The sequence below is a fragment of the Psammomys obesus genome, unplaced genomic scaffold (genome assembly GCF_907164565.1).
Source record: "Psammomys obesus unplaced genomic scaffold, mPsaObe1.curated_primary_1811, whole genome shotgun sequence".
Lineage (NCBI taxonomy): Eukaryota > Metazoa > Chordata > Mammalia > Rodentia > Muridae > Psammomys > Psammomys obesus.
Window position 1 is genome coordinate 4,441,403 of NW_026596155.1, and position 19,888 is coordinate 4,461,290.

The window sequence follows — 19,888 nt, forward strand, 5'->3', positions numbered from 1 at the left end:
ACAGGCAATCAGAAATAGAAACTATCCGTTGTATATCACCCATATTCAGTTTCATACAGGCTTACCAGGTCCATTGGCACAAGGAAATGAAAAAAGTTAACCAATTATTAATACGAAATGTGTTAGAAGCCTCAACATTTCATAAAAAAACACCATTTTTTAACAGTAAAGATTTAAAGAAAAAATTTTCTATCAGCCTGCAACAAGCCAAGGAAATTATAAGAATATGTCCTACTTGCTCTTTGCATAAATAAACTCCATTACCTGCTGGATGTAACCCTAGGGGTACAAAAAGAAATGAATCTGTCAGATGGATGTGTTTCATTTTGCAGAATTTAAAGTGTTAAAGTTTGTATACTGTACTGTTACATATTCATTGTTTCAATGGATAATTGCTTTGACTTCTGAGCAGGCTGGTTTTGTAATTACACATTTATTGGAAGTAATGTCTATTATGGGGATACTGGTACAAATTAAGACTGACAATTCCTCCGCAAACATCTCTAGTAAGATGACACAATTCTTTGCATATTACAATATATAAACCAGACTGTAGGTATACCAAACAGTCCTACAAGACAAGCAGTTTGGAAACATCTAATCATACCTTAACAGAAATGCTTATAAAATAAAAAGAGGAATAAACACCTCGAGGTACAAACTAAATAGTGCTCTGTTAACTTTAAATTTTCTTATTTGTCAATGAGAAAAGAACAACAGCAGCCAAGAGACACTATACTGGGTTATAGAAAAAGACATGGAATTAAATCGGTCTATGTACTATAAGGATGTGTTAACATAAGAATGGAAATCCACAAAAGTTTTTTATTGGGGATGTGGTTTTGTTTATATTTACACAGGAAATGAAGAACTATGGATACCATCAAAATTTAGATTAGAATTGAGCAGGAGAGGTCTTGTGAAGACATTGGCCAGCGACCCAAAAAGCGCTTAGTTCATTGAAAGTGTCTCTGTTTATAATTTCTCATTACACCCCACACATTTAATGGCTTAAAACAGGGGGAAAATGTAGAGAGAATCTTGGAATTTTGGTTTCTTCTTTAAAAACACAGAAATAGTGTAAGAATATGTTTTCACTTTAGCCCCAGGTGAGAGGCTATGGGAATGATCTGGACTGTCCACAGCAGCTGAGTATTCTTTGCCTTGTGCTCTACCAGAATCGTGGTCTTGCCAGCTGTAGATAGTTTCTGTGATTGCGTGACGTTTGAGATTTTGGGAACTTTTCAGAGGGTATGTAAATAGTAGGGCCCTAAGAGTAGGGTTGGTTGGTGTTGGTCACTCAGGGGGGTTGGTTGCCGTTTGTTAGTAGTCATGCTCAAGAAAGAAGTAAGAAGAAATAAAATCAGATTCAAGGATTTTGATTTCTGTCTTTCTCCCTACTTTCTACCCTTTCTCTCCTATCTAGTGATGGGGGGGGGGATTAAAGAAGAACCCACGAAGTAGCAAAGATCAACTACAAGCAAAGAAGAAACAAGAAAGAAACTAGTTTCAAGAATTTTTCCCTTTCTCTCTCTCCTTTATCCTTCTTTCTCTCCTATCTAGTGAAAGGGTGTAAAACCAGGGGGATAAAGGGTGAGAAAAATAACCCACAAAGCAGCAAAGGCAAGCTACATGTATGTGTGTGCCTGCAGGAGATTTTGTGCAAGCGTGTGCAGGTACCTGTGTGTGCGGAGCAGAGGAATGTGCATGTGTAAGAAGCAAATGAATGCCTCAGACCCTTGGGAACTGACAACTGTGGTCTTTCCTTACACATGTTTACAGTCCAAAACGGTTCCCCTACCAGCACCTCCTACTGACACTAGCTAACTCCTCACAGCCACACTGAGGTTCTGGGTTGCTGCCTCATTGGTGCCACTCCATCACAGAGAGTGAGTCCCTTCTCATCCTAGCTTTTCTGTGTGCCTATCTATGTGTCTGTCTTTTCTTCATTCCTTCATCTCTGGAGTCAGGTTTCCAGGGCCAACCTGATGCAGCAGTCATGGGGGCAAGAGAGTGTTAGATCCTCTGCAGCTGTAGTTAAAGGAATGTCTTTTATTTATTTATTTTAAATATAGGGATTTTTATATTTATTTTGTTAATTTTTATACAAGTATTTAACTTTTGGGTGAAAATGTAAATAATATTGTTCTTAATTTTAAACTCCATTTGTTTGTTGTTGGCTGACTTTATAGTATTCTGTAACCCAGGTATACACGCCTTGTAGGTCCAAGAGTGTTTTGGCCAATTCTTTTTGATTTCTTGTACAATCATGCCATCCCCAAACAAAGCCCATTTTAGGTCTTCCTCCCAGTTTGCGTATCTCCTATTTTCTTTCCTGCCTTCATGCGCTGGCTATGACCACAGCAACAGTGTTGGGAAGTAGTGATGAGTGGGGCATAGGACAGGGTAGCTACATTAGAATAACTATGAAAGTGATGAAATCAGAATGCTACAAGACAAAATTATAATAGTTTTTATATTTTAAAAAAAAAGTGGGGAAAATGAGAGGACATGAGGCTAGGGTGAGGGTAGGGCAAAGCTAGGGTGAACTCCAGGGTTGGGGGAGGCTGATCAGAGAGGAGTTATAGGGAGAGACAGGGAAAAATATGATCCAAAGACATTGAGTTCATATATTAAAAATTTCAAAGAATTGATAAATATTATATTAAAAATGAGTAGAGAAGATCTTTTGAAGGATGACTTGATAGCACAGATGTGCAAAAGTGAGCATCTGGCCATTTAAACACTGAATAAAAATGTTTTAAAAAATATTTTGAAAGCTAGGTATGGTGGTGCACACCTTTAATCCCAGCACTCAGGGAAGCAGAGCAAGGCAGATTGCTGTGAGTTTGAGGCCAGCCTGGTCTACAAAGGGAGTCTAGGACAGCCAAGACTACATAGAGAAACCCTGTCTTGAAAAACAAAACAGAAGCCATCCTATAGTTTCAGCAGCACATGCTTGTGACCAAACTTGTCTCACCTCTGCTACTGTCCTCTCAAACTTACTGTTTTAAATTCAGTCCCCAGTTGCTCCTCTATTTCAACCTGTGAAGGCCTCATTTTTACTCTTTCTATAAGATACAGCCTCATTTTTCTTAGAAAACAGACCACAACATCATTATAATCTAAAAAGTTCATTATCATTTACCAAATATCTAGTTTTCAGACAAATTTATCAAAAGCAAGCCATGGTTCTTTTCCTGTGACATCAGCATCCAAAAGGTGCATGTTTTGATGGACACATTGCTTCAGTTTCATTTAGTCTACAGAGTCTTAGTTCTACTTTGCAATCTGTCATGGGTGTTCTGTTTTGTCTTTGTTGACCATACACTTATGTGTTAATAAATAGGACATGTTAACCTCTCTATTTCCAGGGAACTGGGATTAGAGACAGGCTGGTTCAGATTCAGGTTTGGCGTTTCAGAGAAGTTTCAGATGTTTGCTTTCTGTGTCCCATCAGAAAGCAGGCTGGTGATGTTGGGGGGGTGAGTTTTTTTTCAAAACAGGGTTTCTCTGTGTAGCTTTGTCTGTCCTGGACTTTGTAGACCAGGTAACCTTGAACTCACAGAGATCCGCCTGTCTCTGCCTCCCTGAGTGCTGGGATCAAAGGCGTGAGCCACCACGCCCGGCTCCGTGGTTCTCTGATTTTAAGTTTAGGAAGAACCAGTGAGGCACCTAACTCAACAGCAGGCACTAACACTGGAATGATACAGAGATCAGCAAGGGTGACAAGGACATCTGTGACTTGTTCCAATTTTAAAAAAAAATACTGAGGGGGTCTGGAGAGATGGTTCCAAGGCTGGTTCAGAGCTGAGGTTACTCTTGAAGTGGACCTCACTTCTGATGCCAACCTCTACACTGGGCAGCTCACAGCTGCCGTGAAGGCCAGCTCCATGGGATTAAGTGCCCTCTTCTGGTCTCCATGTGCATTGCACGCATGTGAATTCAGAGATCATAAATAAAAATAAAATCTTTTTAAAAAGCAGAAAGAAAAGAAAAATACAAATAAAACGCCGTGGGGCTAGGTGGTTCAGGCCTATCAATTATTAAGTTTCAAATCAGCTTTTTACCCATTTCTGATCATGTATTTCTTTTACAACAGAATATTTTTATTAATTCTTTGAGAATTTCATATGGTATATTTTGATCATATTTACTCTCTACTCTTCTCATCTCCGACCTCCTCACTCGGCCAAACTTCATGTTGTCCATTTTCAACCCACCTCGTCCGGTTTGTGCTGCCCACATGTTCTTGGGCATGTGACCATGTACTGGATCAGTCTACGATATAGGAGCCACACCCTTCAAGGGAAACTGACTCTTCCTCCAGAGAAACCACAACTGTGTGTGGCTTCTCTGTTAGGGCTGAGGGTTCACGAGTTAGTGACAACAATAATCTAGGTCCAGTATTTAGTTGAGGATTATAAGATAGTATCACCACTTCCTCATTAAATAGCTGGGACAGATCCATAAAGAAAAATGTAGTATAGCTACTGGAGCTGGGCACGCTGGACCTGTGTGTAATCTCAGCACGGCAGGAACACTGCCTGCCACAAGTCTGAGGATAGCCTGGGCTACAAACTAAACAGATAGCCTGTCTGAAGCTAAACAAAACAAACTCCAACCCCACCAAAAGCACAAGAGAAAGAAAAAGAAATGCAACTTTAATCCATTAACTATTGGCTTCCTTTGAGGTAGGGTTCATGTGGGAAGTCAGAATGGTGCTTGCCCTTTTCCTTTCCTTTATGCTTTCAGAGCAACGGGACATAGCATAGCTCTGCTGTCTTCCAAGGCCTGCTGCCCCACTCTGGTATCACCTAGGAATCATGGGACTGAGCATATTTATATTGTTTTTGATGTATAGATTATTCCATCACTGGCCGGTGGCAAATGGCTTGTCAAGTTTTCTCCTGTCTTTTGGCTGCGCCTCATTGTTTTAGGCAAGACAGTATGCTCTGGTCCATATGTCTTCCATCCTGTACCTGGAACCAGGCCCGAGTGCATTTGGAGGAGGATATTTAGAGACTATAATCTCATCAATCAGGTGCTCACTCCTGTTGAGTTGGTCAGTGTTCCTCAGTTTGTTTTTTAAGCAGACAGGCACAGACTTGAATGTCTTTTTCTTTGGAGACTTGGGAAAAGATTTCGCCGGATTTCTTTAATTTTTTTTTTCTCTTCATAACTAGGAAAATGTGTCGCTAAGAACTTGACTCTTAACTAGATTAACATATCCATATAAACCACTTTCAGAATAGCAACACCAGGGTCACTAGTAACAAGGTGACTCTTGGAAACAAAGTCTTAAAATGTACTTTCAGGCCTTTTTTATTAGGCTGTAATCTCACTAGATGTGGACAACCAAGTGACTACTTCATTCTCATTTGACCCATATTTTGACATAAAATGTTGCCACTGTAACCACGTCGTGTGCAGTCTGGTGGCGTTGGCGCAGCACGTTGTTAGGTGATGTGTCATCTCATTGTTAAGGATATCACTATCCACCTGTAGATTTCCCATTTTTAAGAGCTGAATACACAAACGCACGTACCACCATCGACTGCTCACTCACTCCCCCTTTCTCTATCCTTTGCAGCTACACTCCACTTTCTATCTCAAGCTAATCTGATTATTCCTGGTACTTCATGCAAATGGAATTACAGGGTATTTTTCCTTTAGTGACATCGTATTTCACCCAATAAGGACTAGTTTTAAATTTTAATTTAATAGTGTTTTATAATCATATAAAACATTTACCTGGTTTAAAAGTCAAGTTTTCAACACAGCTTTTATACGGAGACACCTAGTTTCTCTCTCTGACAGCCCAGCCCTTCCTTGTTTCTGCAGTCCCATACAGGGAGCCACTTAAACATTTTTGGTTTATCCTTTTACTTTTAAACTGAAATAAGCAAATATGTGTATTTGTGTTTATTCCCTCTTCCTGAATTGGCTGCATATAAGAATGTGAATGACCCAGCAGCACCTGTTTTCTGCGGTTCTGTGGACATCCCCAGCGTGAACCTTAGCCCCTCACACTCGGTTCTCATCCTTCCCTCCCCCTCTCACGACCAGGTCCTCCGTAGCATCAATGAGCTTAAGACATAAGTAGAGGTACGTACCATGTTCTGTGCTAGTATTTGCTGAAAATCTGTAGCAAGTGTACTTGAAGGAAAAAAATGTTCTTGTGACATCAAAGGAATTCTTGTAAAAATATCACTAACCTGGGGAAATTAATGGAAATACATAACCTGTATGGCTAATTCCAAGTGCAGAACGACAGAGTGAATGTTCATTTGAAGCAAAGCATGGCATAAACGTGAAACACTGCTGTTTTTTTGGTGGTAGGGCATCCTTTCTACTTTAAGACACGGTAATTATGAACACTATACGTGGCACTGGCTTATTCAGGGTTCTAGCACCAAACAGAGATTCACATAGTATGATTGCAGGCATTCCCTTCTTCCATTAGTACATCCAAGGACACAAAGTGAGGACAGATATCCCCCTGTGGCGGGTAAAGGGGGGCTGAGACATGTGGCACTTTCTAAATTGTGCCATCAATGGTTTTTCTCTCCTGCACTTGTCCTCAAAATCTACTCAGAATTAACAAAACAATGCTAAGTGTCCCTTTCTACCACGTTAGTAATGAGAAACTCTAACACCTCCAAAAAGAACCCCCATCATTGTCTGTGCTCAATGTTGCATCTCTCAGAAGAACTGGTAAAGATGACCTGGTTGGCAGTATTGTGTCACCTGGTTTTCAGAAGGGTGGTAAAGTTAGGCAGAGGGAAAAAATAGGGTATATTAGGTAAAATGACTAAAAGGCCTTACTCTCTGAACTCTAACAATTGCCTCTGCAGAGAGAATTAGAATATTTAAGCTGTACCATCTGACTTTATACACAGTAACATTGGGAGCTGTTTCAATGTTATCTGTTGTGCGAACAGATAGCACATGTGCACGATTCACAAAACAGTTACCACTAGTAATGGCAGCGGAACTAACTGAGACAACGTTTTATTAAGATATTTATCTCAGTTACATATTTGTAATATATAAAGTTGAAGATTAGAAACATTTACTTTTAAACCTAAGAAACGGACTGGAGAGATGGCTCAGCAGTCAAGAGCGCTTGCTGCTCTTGGAGAGGATCCGGGTTCAGTTCCTAGCACCCACTGGGTGGCTCACAAGCACCTGCGGTTACATTTCCCTGGGATCTGGTGCCTCTTCTGAACTCCATGGGGACTGCACACACGGTACACTTGTATACATGCAGGCAAAGCCTGACACACGTAAAATAAAAACAAATAAAAATTAAAAATAAGAAGCTGCCACTGAAATTTCCAAGACAATGGGTTAGCTCCAGTATGTCTTTAGACTGCCTTTTCTGAAATCTCCTGTTGGATGAGAGCAGATCTGGAGTGACAGGTGATATCTACTCCAACTGACCTCTCAGAAACGTATAAAGTTTCACTCCACCATAGTTTACACTCGCTGGCAATTCTGTTAAAACTTTTCCTTAGAGATACTATATTTTCATTTAAGAACAATATTTCTTGTGGAGAATGTTTTGGGGGGTCTAGGAATGGATGGAGGGGGTGGGAAGTGAATATGATTAAAATACATGGACATATAAAATCTCAAAGAATAAAAATACAAAAATAATATTTACTTTCATTTTGTCCCTATTATTGATTTACATACTATAGCAGAAGTGTCTCTAGAATATTGACCTAAAAACTCTTGCCCACTGACCTCCCTTTGCATATAGTTACTTGTGAATTGTATGTGCTATTGTAGTTCACTTTCTTAAATTTAAGAAGAAAAAGAATGTAAGAAGAGGTTCTAACAGATCTTAGTGGAGGGTCTTTGTAGACCCCACTTTCGAGCTGGGGGTAGTATGGACCCAGGAGACAGATGAAGAATGGGGTAAGAAGTGTCTGAGGTCAGTGCTCTGCAAATGAGTGGGAGGAGAGGGAGTGACACCATATCTAACTAAGTGCAGGACAGAGACCTGGTAACTTCAGTGGCTTAAAATGTCAGCACAGCAGCATAGACAGTTACTTACTTTTTTAAGAAATGCAGATGGTGCTATAGTATCCAAGCCATTGTCTGTAGCGCACAAATAAGTGATTCCATCAAGAAAGAGAGTATGGTAGACATAGCTTTGAAAAGAATGCATCTATTTATAATAATGCAGAATTAAGCGCCCCCATACTGAATTACTTGTTTTTTATTTACAAGCAGTCACTGTGGTATTAAAACCATATACATAATTTACATGTAACTGTTTCTTGAGACAAGACCTCACTAGGTAGCCCAAGCTAACTTCCTACTTGCTGCTACGCCAAGGTTAGCCTCAAACTTTTGACCATACTGCTTCCTGACTGCTTGGGTTACAGTATGTACCATTACACCTGGAAAGACAGATCACGTTTTGGTTTTCCAAGTCAGGGCCCTCCTCTGTGGCTCAGGCTGGCCTTGAACTCACAGCAGTCCGCTTGCCTCGGCCTCCCGGGTACTGACATTACAGATGTGCAGCACCACACATGGAGCTTCAGGAGCTTTCATATGTTTGAAAAACGAGACTATGTTACATCAAAAGTGGATAGGATTAAATATATGTAACTAAAGTCATATCTGTGTAAAGAAGTTAAAAGGAAAATGTGATATTATATCTTTTATACAATCTTGAAATGTTTTCAACAAGTGAAATAACAAGCCTGTTAATCTGACCAAGTAGAAAATACCATGTTCATTGACTTTTACTCTCTACACATTTTTAGGTAGACAAAGTTAATTTTTCACTTCTTGGCTTTCCATCCTAATAGAATAGAATTTTAAGCTGTGAACTATCAATGTCAAGTAATCTAGAAGACAGGACAAGCTGAGGAGAAGAGAATGACACTTGTTACAGTTTGCTAAAGTATGCTTTATCCTGACAACGCCAACTTCTAGGCTGCTGTCAGGCTCATGGGGAGCCTCCATTATTCAGGGCTTGCTGCCTGGACTCTAGTCTTTTTGAATGCAGCATCTCTAAATGGTAAATGGGCAACAGACCTGGTCAAATATTAAACTGAATACAAGTGAGAATGAGAAATTAAAAAAAAAAAAGATAATATGAGTAAAATGTGCCAACCAGGATGGTCCTAGCTCTCCAGGCTTCTGCCCTATCTTCCCAGTGCTGAGATTTCAGGCATAAGCTATCATATCTAGTTTATGTTTAATGATCTTGGGAGAATCTGCTGAAAAAGAATGGCTACTTTTACAATCTACTTCAGAGTGCGGTTTTAAATATCTTGATAACTTAATGTGAAAAGGAGAGATATTTAAATTTATGCTAAGAACGCTGCTAATAACATCTGGAAGTTATTTTTAACATTTAAAAATGCAAATACTTGGTATCTGGGATATATGCTAACTGACAAAAGCACATTAAAGTCTCCCACTCATGCATGCTACAATGAGAGAACTATCAATGCCTATTCATTATGTAAGATATTTTTAAAAGGCATTCCTTATAGAAAAAAAAAAAGAAAACCAAAAGAGAATTATAAACCCAAACCTTGTTTAAAGTGCTTGCCTATCTAGTGGGAGAAAGAGAGTATAGAAAAACAGGAATGAAAATTAGTCCCTGGAAGGAAACTGGTTCTGTGGATTTCACGTTGCAAGCTCGTGTTGTTCCGTGTCACATGTAGATGCCATTCAGTAAAGGCTTTGAAGGTGCAATTATTAGAAACCAAACAGATGAGAAAGACGACTTTGTATGGAGCAGCAGATGATGGTGGTGGGCTGGTTACTCATAGGAAGGGAGAAGCACAAGACTTGTGGAAAGACAGAAGAGACAAAGGTCAGACACATGCAAGGCTGCAGAAACTGAGCATGGATGGCTGCTACGTTTCAAACGCTAATGCAGCAAGATATTAAGTGTCACCAAACACCAACAGTTTGCTGAAGATTCAGCCTCTGGACCCAGCTGCTGGGAGCACAGTTATCTGTTTGACCAGTCAGCCAAGCTAGACTATGGGAAGCTATAAATTCTTTCACATTAATCTGTAAGGAAAGGGAGAATGTGCAGGTTTGAAGATGCTTAAAAGAAATGAAACCGGAAACAGGCAGGGCTGGCCTGTCATTGAAGAGACTCTGAGAAGCAGAAATGGTGGCTGATATTCAGGAAGGGAGGAAGTGGGGAATGAGGTTAGGCCCATGATGGGGAGACTTGAGGTGGCCGGCAAGGTACTGCTTTTTAGGCAGAGGTGGCAGTTACCATTGGGAGAAGCGCTTTTAAGTTTCCCACGTCCGTCTCTTGAGTAGCTGGGACCACATGGGCCACCTGGCCTGGATTTGTAACTATTTTGTTTTTGAGATAGGTTAAAATGAATTTTTTTTTTTTTAATGAAAGACTGGCCAAGTGCAGTGGCTCACACCAGGAATCCCAGCCCTTGGGGGTCTGAAGCAAAATGATTGCCATGAGTTCAAGGCTAGCCTGGGCTATACCCTGTCTTAAACAACAATGACAACAAACAACCTAAAATAACAGATGCTACTGATTCACCCCTATGTTTCAATACTGGTTCAAAACGTGTAATTTCCCAAGTAAAATTTAATGGCAATGGCTATTTTTGTTGGTATTACTAAATACATTTTAAAGTAGAAATTTCTTTCATTTCTGGTGAATGAAGTATTTTCGGAACACCAAAACACATGGAGAATAACAAAACGCCCTTTTAGCCCCCTGCCCGGTGAGGACATTACAGATACAGTGAGGCCCCTACACACCCTTTTTGGTTGCATGCTCCCCCTCCCTCTGCACAGGCAACCATTACCCTGAACTCTGCAAACAGCAGAGTTTGTCCTCACGGTTTGTCCTTTCGCATACAGAAGTCCTCCCTCCCGAGAGTGTGCAATGACTCTTACAGACGTAGGAGCTAGAATGAGAAGCACTGAGCGAGGCCGCAGGATCGAGTATACCTTACCTTCCTATTTGAATTATGGTCGTTGGCTCAGCTTTCAGAAGCACTTGTCTGAGCACCTTTGCCGCCGCTTCCTAGGAAGAAACTCAGGGTTTATTCTGTAGAAGACTACTGCAGTGTCTCCTCAGGGTCCTCCTACATTTACCAACGACTCTGATTAGTTTATTAAGGAAAACCCTTTCCCCAAGAAAATTAGTTGGTATGGCTCGTGTGGCAAGAGGCAAGATGCCATAAAATATTTGAATGAATTAAAGGAAAATACATTATATACTCACATGTCAGTATGTAAATATAGGCTGTGTTAGATGACGTTATCCTTACAGTCAGATCTTACGCATCACTTTAAGGCTGGGAAGCAATAGCCAATCAAAGTATCTTTTCCCTTTCTTCCTTCCTTCCTCCCTCCCTCCCTCCCTTCCTTCTTTCTGGGGCTGAAGACCAAACCCAGGGCCTAGGCAAGTGCTCTACCACTGAGCTAAATCCTCAACCCCTCAAATATCTTTTCAATGTCAGTTATTTGATAAAACTGTATGTAAAATGTTTTGGGGCTAGAGAGACGGCTCAACTGATAAGAGCACTTGTGCAAGTGTAAGGGTCCAAGTTTGGATGCCAGCGCTCATGTAAGAATCCAGGAACGATCCCAGGCATGCCCATATGGGGGATGGGAAAATAAAGAGGGAGGAAGGGAGAGAAAGGGAGATGCCTACAGCTTGCTGAGCACCAACCTGGCTGAAAAAAGTGCCAACTCCAAGTTTAGGGAGAGACCTTGCCTCAAAAAGAATAAGGTGCAGTGATAGGCCATCTGATGCTTCCTCTGGCCTTTGTGTACACACAAGTTAGCACATACCTCTCATACATACAACATGCACACATGCTATCACATGCAAACACATGCAATAAGTTGTATGTGTATGCATGCATTTGTCTGTATGTGAATACACAGCACATGTGTCAGACACACATGAGCTTCCAGGATTCTCTTGTCTCTGTCTCCTATCTCTGCACAGGTGCACTCCAATTACAGATGTCCTCAAGCTGTGTATGTGACTTTTACTTGAGTTCTAGAGATGTGAACTCAGGTCCCTGCATTCACAAAGCAAGTGCTTTTATCCACTGAGCCATCTCATGGGTTCCAAACTATATATATAACGGATTGAGAACATACATCCTTTATTCTTTGAATATATTTAGCAAACTTCAATTGATGATTGTTTCCTCAGTGCTTAAACAGCGTTTATCGTCTGTATCTGTGGGGTGCATTCTGTTACTCTGTGTGGTTCTCACGCAGAGTTGAGAGGTCTCCTCTGGGCACTTGGTTCTCTCCTTCTACCTTCATGTGGGTTCCAGGTTCTAGGGATCTAACTCAGGTCACTAGGCTTGGCAGCCAGTGCCATTACTCACTGGGGCATCTTGCCAGTACTACTCATCTCTCTCTCAAAAACTAATGTTTGCCAAAAAACTCCTGTACCCACATATTTCTTATAAGGGCAATTCCTTGGGGGGAAGAGTAAGATACTATAATTACGCAGACTACCTTATAGTCCATTAAGTAGAATCCAATTATTTTGCCTTAGAAGCATGAAAGGAATCTGAAATTTACGTAAGAAGCCTTAGTTAGCCATGCTCCTAATTAACTTTTTTGTTTTTCACAAACTAACACTTAAAATAGAAACTTTTATGGACAAGTAAAGGCTATTAACACTAGAAAGTAATTACTACTGCCTGAAATGTCAAGGAGACATTTTCTAGGACAGAATTTCCTAAGATACCTGAAAAATTAAAGGGATATAAAATTTTCTGTTGCCTCACGATTAGTAATGAAACACACTTCGAAAGCATAATATAAACTATGATATCACAGCAAGACTGAAAACAGGACAACCCAAGGCAGAGTACGTGACAACGTGGGCTCTTGTAGCTCTGAAATTCACATGCTGCACATCACTGACTTGTCTGGGTCTGTTTCCTCTGAGAAGAATGACAACAGTGAACAGGTGACTTCCAGAATTCAGTCTAACCTTGGAATCCTGTGATGGCACTTGATCGGCTCTTGGATTAAGTCTGGTACTTTTATTTTCAAATAAAAGTATCTCTCTGTTTCTTTCGCTCTCTCTCTCTGTGCATATGTATGAGAGAAAGCTAGCAAGAGAGCATGAGAGTGAGAGCAAGAGAGAGAGAGAATGAATACCTTCGTCACTGTGGGAAGCCATGATACCATTTCTTTTCTTTTAATCCTAACTCTGCCCCTGTACGCACTCCTGGACTGCAGATTGCTCCCCTTTCTGTGTTCTTACCTCCTATGTGCTTCAAAGGAGAGGCCACCGATTTCTGACAACCTTTGACCTTTCTCCCCTCTTACTAGAGTGTGTTGAGAACTTAGAGTGTGGTAGGCTTTGCATTTGACTGGGAACACAGCGTTGAAGCATTCCCTGTCCTGAAGTTTGATGGCAGAGGCCAGCAAAAAAAAAAAAAAAAAAAAAAAAAAAAAAGATTCCAGTTCAGCTTGGTTAAGCTGTTTGGCAGAGAGATGCCAGTTAGCCTAGGCATAAGTCAAGGAAAAATTGAGAAAAGTCTCAAAGTACAGGTGAGATTACACTGCTCCAGAGTGGAGAAAGGTGGTTTCCAGGCAGAGGGGCAAGACATTCAGAGACGACCTTGGGGGTGGGGGTGGTGAGAGAGCAGCATGAGGCAAAATTCAGAGTAGCAGAGCACAGGGCCAACTGCATAAAGGAAGGAGAGAGCTGTGGAGAAGCCCATCCACACAGAGGGTCTGACGGCCCAGTGGAGGAGTGCTTGCTTTGTCCTGGATGTACTCGAGGCCTCCAAACATGGCGAGTGGAAGAGCAGTGGCTTAGGCATTTCGGGGAGCAGTCACTTGAGCAGCGGCGTAGAAGCAGCCTCTGAGGAAGACAGCTCAGGGGCCACTCGAGTCGGCTTGGTGCATGTTCAGGAGATAGAACACACATGTAATGGAAGAACAGGTATAAAAAGCAGAGAAGATGGAGGGGACAACCAGTCTCCACCCTGAGTGTCTCAAGAGAGAAATACAACAAGACCAGAAGCATAGGAGGCGAAACTGGCAGGAAGGTTAATTTGGTTTTGTTTGGACATCTGTGATCAGGCCATGTAACGCCTAGAAGTAGAATGACCCCATGTGTGACTGTCTGTGTGAAGCTAAGAAGGACGGCAGTAAGTACCCCAGCGTGTAAGCACTGGCAAAGAGAAGAACTCCAGAACGAGGCTCAAGTGTTTGCCCACACACCCACACGCTCTCCTTCCCCTCAGAACAAGACTGTATTCCTCTGAGCGAGGCTCACACACCTCTTGCTGGCTCTTTGTGCACTTCTGGCCTTGCTCTCAGTCGTCTCCACCTGTCTTATACATATCCTTCCCATAAGGGTAACACACATGGGAATGTCTCCACACATTAACAGTGAGGAGCCTTCCCGAGTCATGCTCTTCCTCATTTCCTAAGTAAATTTCAGAGAGAATGGTTTCTTTTCACCAACTAAGTTCCTCACTTCCCACGTAGGTGGCCCAAAGCAACCTAGCTTCTGCCTCTTCTCCTGTTTCTTCCAAAGGCCTCAGTGTGGCCAACAGTCATCTTTCTGTTGTCTAATCCAATGACGGTAACCTACCTCTTCACTCTCTTCTTACACAGGGCCCTGTTTTTTAACTTCATTCTCTTCACTGTACCCTTCCTGGGCAATCTTACACACGCTCCTTTTGGGTACTAGACTAACACACTCACGACCTACTGGGCATATTCTGACTTTCAGAAATAAGGCAGAAAAATAAACATAAAAAATGCACTTAAGTCTTGACAAACAACACAGTTCAGTATGCTTCAAACTGTAATGCATTCTCCCTTCTGCATTGCCTCTGAGTCCCCTAAACCCTATCCTTCTATATGTGTTCTCTGCTCCCTAAGGCCATGGTTGGTATAATGTTCTTGTGGAATGTATACAATTTACCCTTGTTCATTAAAATGCTGATTTCTCTATCCCACTATGTGGTTTCAATCCGGACATTGCTTTGTGATGCTACCTAATATCACCTGTCTCCAATTTGTGTAAACATGCCACCATTTATTCTCTGCATTGTCAATAAAACAACCAGCCACAATGTTGAGCAATGGAGAGAATAGGGTGGAACATTCTGGTCTGGAGGGAAGGACAAGTAAGTGAGTGGGAGGAGTGGGAGAGCAGAGATCTGCAGGACAGGACTTGGAACCACCAGTAGAGATAAACTAAGATATGACTAAAAGCAAGTATAATGTGGGAAATTCTGAACAGGAGGAAACTCTGTGGGCTTGGAGGTTTAGGATGGAGCAACTATTGCTCAGCATTGTGCTCTATGTTAATTAAATAAATCCTCATCTCTGTATGGTGATTTGGGTGTAGAGCTGGTTCAGGCATAACCGCTGTTTAACTAAACGTTAAATCAATGATAAATATTGATTTTCAACAACAAATGACACACAACCTGTGGCACAATTTACAGTAATCTAGCAAGAACTTATATAGAGAGTAAAACTATAGAGCAGTTTTTTAGTTCTGTTCCTTAAAAACAAAGCAACTGCAGTTCTAAACTAGGAGTTCACAGATTCCTGATCAGAGAGACCCCCTGCAGATCAGCAAGGCCTCCATCAGGCTGCAGAAAAACAAAAATTGATACATACAAACCCCAGAGAGCCAGTTTCTTTAAGTAGAGAGAGAAAAAAAAAGTGGCTCTGTAACAAGGAAGCTTCTCAAAGCAGACTTTGCTAGCCAGGGCAGAAAGCAAAATCCCTTTGAGAAGGGGTTCTTGCCAGTCTGAGGAGCAAACATTTATGGACCCAATAACTTCCCAGAGTGAGGAAGGGGTCAGAATCCAGTGAGGGAGGCAGAAAAAATACTTCTCTCTGGAAGCAGGAGCCGGAGACAGACTGAGAAGCCTCAAGCATCTAAACTGGTAAGGTTGAAAGGGAAGCTGGGTCTAAGAAAGTAAAGTCCTTAGGGAAAGTTTTAAGATTAAGAAAGGATAAATTTCTATGTTGAAAATGGAGGAAGACACAATGACATAGTACTTCTGGATACCATTTGAGTTTCTCTTAGCTTACAAATAATTTTTTTCAGTGATGATTTCAGTTTTGTATATCCTCTTTGGGAGAGATCAAGATAAGATAGACTTGGAGAAAGAAGAGACTGAGAAAACAGATGCTAAATTAAAGGCCATAGAACAGAGGTTGGGGGAATCTTTGAATCGAAATAGAGAGCTTTCCGAGCAATCTAATCTGAAAGTTATAATAATACCAAAAGAGGCAGTTCCAGATGAGAAAAGTCCACAGAGGCTTGAAGATATTGCAAAATGACAGCCCATTGAGATGCTAGGCCAGCTTGGTCAGACTGGATATTGTGTATGTGCTGTTAAGGTTCAATTACTAGATGAAGGTCTATATGCTAAAGTAGAAATGCAGAGCCTATTTAGTGCTGTCTTAGACCAAGGTCATACAGTGGCTGGTGTGCTTCATTTTAGAGAGTTTGGAGAACTGAAATACATGTGCCATGCCATAGATTTGTATTCAGAATTCCAGTAGGCTTTTGCCTTAAATCCTAAGGTTATATATTTTTTAGAGATGGTGAATGTTTTGGAGATGGCCTTGCAAACGAGCTGATGTTGCTTCAGCATGTACATCCATTGGAATGCAACACTATTTTAGACATTATGACATAAAACCTGTTGCAGATATAACTTATAATCCTACAGGTCAAACACTTATGAAAATATCTAACAGTAATTTTAAAAAGACGGTCATAAAATAGAAGGGAAATATAATATCTCCCCAAAATAGAGTAAATAATGACTTATCAATTTAAAATGTTTAAATGAGATGAGTAGCACGCCTGCCAAGACACAGTGGAATTTAGGAAGGACTGCTGAATTAGAGCAGCATGTAAAGGTCCTAATTCCAAAATGGAAAAAAGGGAGTGTGTTACACTGGGGAAGAGGTTTTACATAGATCCACAGAGGAAGACTACCTGAAGATCTTGGCCACAAAGAAGAAGAGAGAAATCAAGAAGACTAAACAGAACAGATAACATGAAGTGCTGATCCCTTCACATAGGAACAACTCTGAAACAGATGGAGACATAAAAGATGTTTCCAGCCAGAACTTCAGCAACACATGGCCAATGAATCCTTGGCCACACATATCTTCAAAGTTTATTATGCCACTTTTTAATTGGCACAGATAAAATTAGTTTACAAATTGGTTCCATCATGCACATCTCATGCATTTAATAGTTTTAGGGATATATAATGCTTGTGAGAAATTATATATTTGAAGAACAAAAGGACCGGACACCAGAGATGCTGGATCAAACCTGACCGACTTCATCCTTCTAGCATGCTGAGACGTTGACACATCTGTTCCAGCATCTTGCATGTTCCAGTATTCTGCTTGTTCCTGCCTCAACTGCTTCAATTGCTCTTTCTCATCAAAGCCTGCTCCCAAGAGAGCTTTGAAAAAAGCTACTAGTCTCAATTGGTCCAACATTTTAGACTGTTCCAAACAGGACTTCTATTAAGCCTGAAATCTCTCAACATTCAAAGATTAAACCACAAATGTTAATGCTTTCTTAATTAACCATTTTTTTTCCAATTTCCTTCAGGCCCCCTAACAGGATTTCTGAGTGTCAAAAAAGTCAGCTAGAAAAAAATTCATGAGAATGATGTCCAGTTTCCTTTAAGGAGGGTTGGGTAGGTTTTTGGTCATTTTCTATGGCTATGAATGTTTATTGTGATTATGAGATGGTTATAAATTATTAATGGTCTTATTCAGAGAGAAAACAAGGTTACTCAGGGATTTCTCTCTTTCTCTTTTTCTTTTCTCTTTCTTAGATAAGGAGAAAAAGGGCTGAAAAGAAAGTAAGGGGAATGCAGGGATATCTTATAGGAATAATAAAACAAAAGGTAGATTATTGAATCTACTCAACTTACGGTTTTATTTGTTATTCTCAAATAAAGTCATTTTAAACTCTGATATAGGAATTTGTATTTCTATGTAAAAATAAGTCTATTTTTAATCCACTGGTAAATTTTAGTATGTTGATACAAATTCAAGGTTACTTCCAGTACTTTTAAACTGCTATTACAGACTGTTTAGGGTATTAGGTAATAGTTACTTGTTAGTTAATCAACTCATAGTCATGTCAGACTCTAATTCATCACAGGAGTATACATCCTAGGTTTAACTGATAGGTATGATTTTTGTAGACTGGTCGATTACATAAAGATAGGTAAGTCTTCAAAAACTCCAGAGACCTACAGAATATGGCATTTAAAAATGTCTTTATATTTTAAAGATTCTTTGACTATGAGACAGGTCATCTCCTCGCAAGCACCCTGCCTACCTCAAAGATGATGATGAGCATCGAAGAACCTCCATATGGAGATGGCTTCAAATGTGGCAAAATAGCCATCCAGGCAAAGAGAAAATGCCCTCATTTCATGACAGACAGAATTCTGCCAAAAATGGGCAAACTTAAATGTAGGACAGGTCAACTGTTGAACTCTGCCAAGACAGGAAAATGAGTCCTAAATAGTTCCTGCCTCATATATATGTCTGTCAATATACTGAGCCAGAAGGCTGAAGATGATGCTCCAACATTATAGAGAGTTATGGGTGACTGTTCAGGAAGCAAACTGTCTCTGTCAGTTTTTATTTCTTGGAAGCTGCTAACATGCACTTCCTATTTACTCCAGTAATTAATTTTATTCCTTCTCAAGTCTCTGGTGGGGTTGAAGACCAAATAGTTACAGTTCCACAATTAAGCTTAAGTTATTTATAAGTTAAGAAAATGTTTTCATATCGGTAATACCAATAAGGACAAAAGTTAATTTAGATATAGAACTCTAAACTTGTCAAGATAGGATAAATAATCAAAAACTTTCTCCTAAGTTGCCAAATGCAGGTGAACTGGACATTGTACTTGTAAATCTTAATATTTTTCATAGCTTTTATTGTATTAAAAAAAAGGTGCCTTTTATTGAACTTAAAGGGGGAAATGTTGGTATAATGTTCTTGTGGAAGGTATACAATTTACCCTTGTTCATTCAAATGCTGATTTCTCTACCCCACTATCTGGTATCAATATGGACATTGCATTGTGATGCTTCTTTTAAGCATCACATGTCTCAAGTTTGTGTAAACATGCCACCATTTGTTCTCTGTGTTGCCAGTAAAACAACCAGCCACAATGCTGAGCAATAGAGAGAATAGGGTGGGACATCCTGGTCCACAGGGAGGAGAAGGAAGTGAGTGGGAAAGTAGGAGGGCAGAGATTGGCAGGACTTGGAACTACTGAGAGAGATAAGCCAGACCTAAGATATGACTAAAAGCAAGTATAATGTGGGAAATTCTGAACGGGAGGAAACTGTGTGGGCTTGGAGGTTTAGGATAGAATAACTATTGCCCAGCATTGTGTTCTAGGTTAATTAAATAAATTCTAGTCTCTGTGTAGTGATTTGGGTATAGAGCTGGCTGAGGAATAACCACTGTTTAACTGAAAGTTACATCAAGAGTAAATATTAACATTGAACAACATGCCACCAAAGAAAAAATTGTGAGAATGGTCCTATGCACAGATACACCCATCATTTCACAAATTCAGCCAGGTATCAACGCTAGATGGCATTTTAACTAAGTTTCTTCTGGAACTGCTGCTCTCTTATCCCATACCATGACTGCCTTAGCTCAGAGCCTCAGGGTTTACTTACAAACTATAACCAAATCATGGTACGACTGGTTGTTTCTCTTCCAACACACCGTTTACCTTGTAACCAAGTCATGTTTGCCTGTACTTTGATTTGCTCCTCAGTTTTTCTAGGACACACACACACACACACACACACACACACACACACACACACACACA

The 19,888-nt window shown here is 40.5% G+C and overlaps 1 protein-coding gene across 2 annotated transcripts in view; it reads right to left on the reverse strand.

Moving 5' to 3' along the window:
• Positions 1-19,888, reverse strand: part of LOC129667124 (uncharacterized) — a 46,661-nt gene that overhangs the window by 26,032 nt on the left and 741 nt on the right. For both annotated transcript variants that reach the window (XM_055594609.1, XM_055594610.1), the window contains exons 2-4: positions 10,974-11,044; positions 8,066-8,162; positions 6,117-6,218 (exon numbers count right to left, since the gene is read on the reverse strand). In XM_055594609.1, coding sequence (XP_055450584.1) covers positions 6,117-6,218; positions 8,066-8,162; positions 10,974-11,044 — 270 coding nt within the window. The remainder of the gene's footprint in view (positions 1-6,116; positions 6,219-8,065; positions 8,163-10,973; positions 11,045-19,888) is intronic.